The sequence below is a fragment of the Sebastes umbrosus genome, chromosome 14 (assembly GCF_015220745.1).
Source record: "Sebastes umbrosus isolate fSebUmb1 chromosome 14, fSebUmb1.pri, whole genome shotgun sequence".
Taxonomy (NCBI): domain Eukaryota; kingdom Metazoa; phylum Chordata; class Actinopteri; order Perciformes; family Sebastidae; genus Sebastes; species Sebastes umbrosus.
Window position 1 is genome coordinate 2,668,733 of NC_051282.1, and position 8,249 is coordinate 2,676,981.

The window sequence follows — 8,249 nt, forward strand, 5'->3', positions numbered from 1 at the left end:
CAGGAAAAGCCAACAGGTATTGTTTGTTTTAAAACAGTGGGTGGGGAAAAGCCACCAGTGAGCTAATAAAACCAGCATGTCCTTCTATGTTATTTCACTTTGGACATGTGTGACTACTTGCAATCAAAATACTGCTATAATACTTATACTCATTTGAAAATATTTGAGAATTTCAGGGCTGTAAAATATGGAGAAGAATTTGGGTTGTGGTAAGATTAAAAAAGTCTTCTCTGGGTGATATTTATTGTGATGTATTGTGTGAGGCATGTTAATGTTATGGCTACATTTCTGACGACTATTTGCATAGCATAATTTCAGTGGTGAAATGATATGGGACCTTTAAAGGTCCCACATTGTGAAATGTGAGAGTTTCATGTCTTTTTTATTATAAAGCTGGTTTAAGTGCTTTATAGATACTGTGAATGCATCGAAAGGGTCAATCCATGGGGAAATAAACACAGCCCGTATTCAGAAACTGAGCCTTTGGAACAAGCTGTCAGGATTTCTGTAATTTCGTGATGTCACAAATATACAATATTAAGACCATTACACGGTTTCATACGTAAACATTCTAAATGCGTCCCAGTTTATTTCCGGTTGTAGTGGAAGTGAATGACATCAGCTGGCAGGAAGGAAACATGGACGTAAGCTGTTGCCTAGCAACGCAATTCCGTTGCAATTCCGTTGAAATGTGCTAAACTGGAACGTTTCAGACACAGAGGGTAAATAAAGGTATATTCAGACAGCATGTAAACATGTTCTAGTAGAAACATCAAATACAAGTATGAACCTGAATATGACCATTATACAGGACCTTTAAGTAAATGACATGAATAATTTTTCCACAACTGCATATTATAGACAAATATCTATAAACAAAGACAGACATAGCTGTTTTTTTTTTAATTGTGATCTAGCAGCCTTATATTAACAATATTTGTTAATTAATTCTATACTTTTATTGCTTGTCATCCCTTACAGCACCAGAAACTACAAATGAATCAGTCGTGCATGTTTTGTCCCCTGAGAACTGTGACATTGACATTTTAGACAATGGAAGGACCATCAGTGATTTCATAGACAATAAAATAAAAGAGCTTGGTTCAGTGGTGAGTATCAGAGACATCGTATCACTTAAGTTTTCCTAACTATGAATCTCTGTGTAGAAAGTATTGTGAGACAGTTGAGGTTCTTGAGATGTGCATTTTCAAAATAAAATGTTAACTTTGCTTTATTCTTTCAGGACAAGGCAGATCCATTCTATGTGGCAAACCTAGATAGTATATATGAAAGACACCTCAGGTGGCTTACTAACTTACCTCGAGTCAAGCCTTTCTATGCAGTGAAGTGCAACAACACAGCAGCAGTTTTGAGGATGATGAGTGCTCTGGACATAGGTTTCGACTGTGCCACCAAGGTGCTGATGAAGTACTTCAAAGATGATCTAGTTCTCTGTTTTCTTTGTTATGGTGAAAGGTTGTTTCCTGCTCAGTTTGCACATTTCAAACATGTTTTGGTCTAACACAGGGTGAGATCCAGCAGGTCCTGTCCCTCGGAGTAACACCTGACAGAATCATCAACGCACATACAACCAAACCACTGTCGCACATCAAATATGCCCGTGCTCATGGAGTAGATATGATGACTTTTGATAGTGAGGAAGAACTCCAAAAAATTTCTCTCTGTCATGCCAAAGCCAAGTAAGTACTACAACTACCAATATTTTTGCTTCTAGTGTAGATTATTGTTAATGTATTGATTAATACTTTTGAATCACTTTCCAGACTGGTACTCCGCATCGCAGTGGATGACACCAAATCGCTCCGAAGACTCAATTTAAAGTTTGGAGCCAAACTGGTGTCAGTTGGTAAACTGCTGGAACGTGCTGGAGAGCTGGGCTTAGAGGTCATTGGGGTCAGCTTTCATGTAGGCAGCAAGTGCACTGGAAGTTTGGCGTTCAAGCAGGCCATTGCAGATGCCAGACGTGTCTTTGACATAGCGGTAAGTCATCGGCATAGCAATAGCACTTTACAAAACCACAGATGCATTTACAAAGAGGTAAAGCCATCCATCAAGTTTGTTGTGATGATTTGCAATTGTGATGTAAATCATCTCAACAAAGCAGTGGTGGCAAGACTAAATCTGGGTGAAGAAAGCAAGACAAGGGACAGATAAAGATTTTAAAAGATAACCAAACCTGCTAACTTTAAATACTTTTAAATCAGTAAATGTAGATGTAATATAAATGTTTAATAATGCTCTTTTTTTCAAGGAATAATATTTGTGTTGATTCATTGATTGACATTGTTGTACCACTCTCTAATAAGGCACTCTTTATAGAGGGTTCATATGTTGTACCTGGCTCCACATGTCTGGCTCCAGGAGGGGGGCCCCAGTTCCCCTTTTCCGGGCGAGGTTCCACAACTATTTTGGTGCCGATTCATAGGAAATTGGCACCAAAAGATTTTTTTTTTTTTAAACATTTATTTGATGTGACCAAGCCATTGACCTGATATATTTCTAAAATCTGAAATGATTCTGAGAATTGAATTGTGAGAGTCGGAAAGAGAGTGGAGAAGGTCGTCAGCAAGGTTATACACTTATATAACACTTCCAATAGGGAGTAGTAGATATTAAGTAACTATCAAGTATTAAGTAAGTATTAAGTATCAGTAAGTTATTTGTCCAACCTGAAGCCTGTGGGGAACTATATAAAATTTAAACCAAGGAGCAGAAGTGGGGCCAAATTACTCTTAAAACTGTTTTTACAATCAAATATTTATGTTCAGCTGCACTTTATGAGCATCTAAATGTAATATAATGACCTCTAGATCAACGTTACTGGTTGCGAGATATATGACATTGAATACTAGAAGTAGGGATGCACCGATACCACTTTTTTTTCAGATTGAGTATAAGTATAAGTACTTACATTTGGGTCCTTACTGATACTGAGTACCGATATGAGTATTTAAAGGTGGATTGGGAGCATTTCTATTTACCCCCAACGGCTGTCAACAAGGCGACGGTGAGCCACGGCTCGCATCTAAAAGCACTAACAGTGCAAACAATGGCGAAAGTGCTGACAGAGATATTTGCCTGAGGGGGACCCGGAGGCTGGGTGCTAAGCTTCAGCGGTGACGCTACTAGTCGGGACGGCGTTATCAGCTGTAACTGATAATTTCACACCAGCTGTGTTTTAGCTGCTGGTTGTACTCAGCTCCACCCTCTCGTGTCACTTCTGGTCGGAAAAAAAAACAACATGGCGACGGCCAAAATGCTAAACTCAAGGCCTTAAAACGGCAGTCCACAAACAAAAGGATGATGTCACGATGACTACGTCCAGTTCCTAGTCTATGGCCTAACCCCCTTCACTGTTATCAGCAGGTGGCTGGCAAGCAAGACATGAGAACTCCTCACGAATTATAGTATTTATTCACAGACAAATAAACTGTACACTCCCTGCACTGCTACGTTCACGGCTATAACGTTACTGCTAACTTCATACTCATCATCACACACGCTCTCTATCTAGACCAGCGGACACTTGCTAAAGTTACAATACACTGAAGGGGAAACCTGACAGAGTACGCCAGACAGACACACAGCTGACAACCTCGCAGCTTAACTAATAGATGGGGCGGAGACTAAAGTGGCTGCACGTGTCCAATGCTGTGTCTAATGCGCGCAACATTGTGGCTGCTAACTCTCCCGAACGGGTGAACTGGAGACTCAGTTGCCTGTTTGTGCATCAGGTTATCGTTGCAGATGGGCGGCACTACAACCACAGCAGCCTTTCCTGCAAGGCCCTCAACTTGTCCATTAATATCACATTGCTGTAAAATGGTATTGGGTGCGGCTGTATCGGAATAGTGTTACGGGTACAAATATGAATACATGAAAACAATATCGGGTATCGGGTAGTAGCAATCGTGAAAGAAGCACATTGCTAATTATTATGCAAAATGCCCGCCCTACTCTGCCTCTGGTTGGCTTACCCTGATATTCTTACCCTAAACTTAACCAATCTCACTCCTCCTGCCTGAACCTAACCAACCCAACCTACAAAGGCAATTATTAGAGGAAGAGCAGGGTGGTTTATGCCTTCCCAGGTGAAAAAAAAAAAAATCGGGAAGGTCCGATGACATAATCTGTTATAATAATTAGCCATGTGCTTCTATTTGTTGCCTGGAGAGTGTGTATTTTCGGAGCAATAGGCCTTCTGATTTGTTTTTTTGGATAACGGGTTGTCGGACAAAATTGGCTTTTGATCCAATTGGACATTTTTCGGACTATTGGGATTTGGAAATAATGGGCCGTCTGAATAATGGGCAGTCCCCCAGACAGTGAGTCGAAATGTATAAACCCTTTATAAATGGTGCCTTATTAGACTGTGGTACTGATGTGTTTTTCAGAATTCGTTGGGCATCCAGATGAGTCTCTTGGATATTGGTGGAGGGTTCTCTGCGATAGAGGACTTCTATCTGAAATTTGAAGAGGTAAAATGAAGAAAATATACAGTGTCCTGTTTTCCCTCAAGGAAACCTGTCTTTTTACTCTTTAGTGGTTGTGTGATTTCTCTATTATCAAGGTTTCTCTACCTCAAGCAAGTATTTAATGCAATGTTGGAGACATTTCATCAAATTTTGCCAATTGGTTATCATCCAGGCTCTCTAATCACATGGCTCGTACTTCATAGAAACACATGCAGAAACCTTACCTTCGTTGCCTGTAATGTCAGTGATACTGGTTACTGTAGGTCACTTTGTATTAAAGTGTCAGCTAAATGTCTGGAATATTAATAGAGGTGTAATACATATGAAATATGCTATTAACCCATTGTGTTTTTCCCTCCTAGTTTTCAGAAGTCATTAATGGAGCACTGGATGAACTCTTCCCGTCTGACAGTGGGGTTCAGATTATTGCAGAACCAGGCCGGTACTATGTGGAAGCAGCCTTCACACTGGCAGCGAACGTCTTTGCCAGAAGAGTAATCTCAGATGATGTGGAAGAACATAGCGGTAACGTATAGATGTCTTTGAAGCCACATGAATGTTGAGTATCCAGTATTAACACATAGCTATACAATGTGTGTTTGTATTTAAATGTATCTTGATTTTAAAAACAAGAGGTATAGGTGACAGCTATCAGATGTGTCTGATGGCGCGACATGTCAATGCACCACTACATCAAGATTCATCTTCAGTAGGCAGCCATGCTCAGCCTCTGAGTGAACGCAATCCTGAGTTGCAGGGTTAGAGTTACTCACTTTGTGTAGAACCCCAGATACCTGGTTGCATGTGGTGGAGGAGCAGAGGGACCATAGATAAAAAAGGATAGTTTTTTATTATAATTTTCCTATTATATTCAACATCTTTCCAAAAATACTGCATAGTTGCCATTTAAGTAACTTTCATTATTTTGCATGTGTTTTTTCCAGACGGTGAGGAAAACAACCCTGGCAGAACAATGATGTACTACATTAATGATGGGGCGTATGGCTCGCTGAGTTGCCTTGCAAATTTTATTGCCCACGCCAAGGTTGAACCTTACCTTTACAGGGTAATTATCAACCCTATCACCACATAAAAACATATATATTGTGATGATTCAGCGAAACACAAGGTTACGTTTATTTTATGTCCAATGCCAACAACATAAAATTTCTCGCTTTCCACAGTACCTGAGCATGGCAACTATTGAATGGTTAAAGTCAAAGGTCATGGTTATATGAATGATCTATGGTTGCGGTACGGTTAGGGTTAAGGCAAACATTAAACATTTTGGGTCGATTGCTGGAAGCTTACTGTCCACCTCAAGAGGACACTACTACCTGCATTAGCACCTAACGTTGGCATTGGTCATTAATCTTGGGGTGTGGAATGTTCCATATGGACGTAATTGCTTGGGATACTGGGCTCTAAATTAATGACCCAACCTGATATCATCTTCATGCACAGTAAGTGAGAATTGTTTGTTTAAAATGAGATGTGGAACAGCTTGTTGGAGGCTGTCACTCACCATCTGGCCTGAGAAATGAATGATGTCAGACATGAGATTTAAAGGATAGATTGTGGGAGAATATGATGTGATGTGGATTTAATGTTTTAATGTTTGTGCTCTACACAGGCTGTTGAGAGCAGCGAGCAGAGATACCGGTCTACTATCTGGGGTCCAACCTGCGACAGCTTTGACAAAGTCACCGACGACTTCTGGATTCCTGAGTGTCATGTGGGGGACTGGCTTCTCGTTGACAACATGGGCGCATATTCTGTTAGTTTAGCCACCGACTTCAATGGCTTTGAAAGAGCACACATTTACCTTGTTGTGACAGCTGAGACATGGCACGCCTTAAACCTTTCTCACACCTACAATATTATCCAGTAATGATCTGGTAATACTTCTGTAGGACAACAGCTCTATACAAACATGAACAAACTGGCATTAAACATCTGTCATAGATTGGTCAGTTTCATAAGAGCATTGTGAATATTCTGTCATGTTAATTAATTTCACTACATCTGCAATCCACCATAGGATACTTTTCTTCCAATTTAAGATGACATTTGTGTTATAGTCATACAGTTGATAGCATAGGCGTAGATTTGGGTAATCAGGGTCAGGGTGCTGCTGAATTGTCGCTAGCAATATTTTAACATTATCTAACGATCTTGTCATTTTAAGTCCTCATCCTCATCGGTACAAGTTTACCAGGTTTGTTTTTTTCTGTAAAAAAATTAACTACTTTAATGAGAATAAAAAGATTGAAATATGGGGCATACCTTACCTGGGGATCTGGCAACCCTCAGGCTGTAAAAAGCATTGTCGCTAGCTGTGACAGTAACGTCTATTCAGTGACTTTGAAGCGGTTAGCATTTATAGATTAAACGATTCTGACATACCAACTAAAAATAATTGAATCGGTCAATCGATATCACTGTTTATTCAAATTTCAGGCGTGTTTGCTGATTTGTGTTTGCTTTGCTCAATGTCTAGCATTAACGTTTATTATCATTGTTATAATCATTACTATCATTTTTTCACAAGTAGATCAAGAGTTGAATTATTATTGAAAGGGTCATTATAACTGGGACATTATTAAGATAGGTGTAAAGATAATTGGTATTCCAAATTAACAGCTTGTCCAATTGACCGATTAGTTTGTCAATGTCAGGCACCTTCCAAAATAAATATGAGTGGAAGTTTTTGAGATGTTTTAATGGTATACCTTTATTAGCTGCAAGTTGCTGAATTTTAATTATTTTCTTGTAACATTTATTTTGAAAATGTATCATACATCTTTATCCTTAATGAATGTTTTTCTGGATGTGTAATGTAAACATTATTTTGACTGCATTAAATTGAAAAGAAGTACAAAATGATGTGTGTTTGTAAAAATAATAAAATGCATTTGTGTTCCTTCATCATGTTGATGTATCTTTTGTGTGTGTGCGTGTGTGTGTGTGTTTGTGTGTGTGTGTGTACTTGTTTTCATGACAAATGAGGAGAATTCTATGATAACACACCGTCAATATCAGGACCACAATATCAGGCTCTAGTGTTCTAGAGCCTCCGTAGCATTAAAATCAGGTCTGACCAAAATATAGCCTTAGACAAAATCTCAACAGATGGATGTATTTGTGGAAGCATGGCTCGGAAATACTTTGATTCTCAGGTCTCTAGGACCTTGGGAGAAGCACGTCCCCATTTGTCACTTTTTTTTCAAAAGTCCTGATATTGTCTATAAACACGTGTGTGTGTGTGCGCTCACACAACCGAAAGGTGTACAAGTTTATTACTAAACATACAATAACCAAAAAAACATATTGAGGTGATGAGGTGCGTGAATCAGTGTAGTGGTAGCCAGAAATGACACATCGTATTGCTCAATTTGTACAATGTGAGGCACAATTTTAAAATGTATTGTATTATCGTATGAGTAACATTTGTTTATATTGATGTTTATTCCAATATACAATTCCAATATCATACAAAAGGTGTGAACGTTTTGCTTGTGTTTTAGAGCAAGGACGTGCCGTTTCCAGCAACTTGGATTTGGAAATACAATCACAACTTGGTAAACTGATTAAAATTTGTTTTTAATTTTCAACAGATTTTCAGAATAGTCTTTGTGGAGTCTTCAAAACAACCGTAAGTGTTGCTGATGAAGGACTTTATGGATTTTTCAAAGAGAGTCAGAAAATAGTCTGCTTAGCTCTGTGACTTGAGTTTATAGGTAAGACATGAGA

The 8,249-nt window shown here is 39.0% G+C and overlaps 1 protein-coding gene across 1 annotated transcript; it reads left to right on the forward strand.

Annotated features, from left to right (window-relative positions):
• The first annotated feature begins 187 nt into the window (after nucleotides 1-187).
• On the forward strand, nucleotides 188-7,502 carry LOC119501242 (ornithine decarboxylase-like). Its single transcript, XM_037791483.1, has 9 exons — nucleotides 188-209; nucleotides 982-1,109; nucleotides 1,244-1,417; nucleotides 1,528-1,700; nucleotides 1,785-2,001; nucleotides 4,416-4,499; nucleotides 4,859-5,021; nucleotides 5,441-5,562; nucleotides 6,130-7,502. Exons 1-9 carry the CDS (start codon nucleotides 188-190, stop codon nucleotides 6,385-6,387), a joined length of 1,341 nt encoding a protein of 446 aa, XP_037647411.1. The 3' UTR covers nucleotides 6,388-7,502.
• Nucleotides 7,503-8,249: the final 747 nt, after the last annotated feature.

Bases quoted from the DNA above. Each gene is read 5' to 3' on its own strand.
- LOC119501242 (XM_037791483.1), top strand. From the start codon at position 188: ATGGAGAAGAATTTGGGTTGTG. The intron at 210-981 runs GTAAGATTAAAA...CATCCCTTACAG, and splicing joins GGAGAAGAATTTGGGTTGTG to CACCAGAAACTACAAATGAA. The intron at 1,418-1,527 runs GTGCTGATGAAG...GGTCTAACACAG, and splicing joins GTTTCGACTGTGCCACCAAG to GGTGAGATCCAGCAGGTCCT.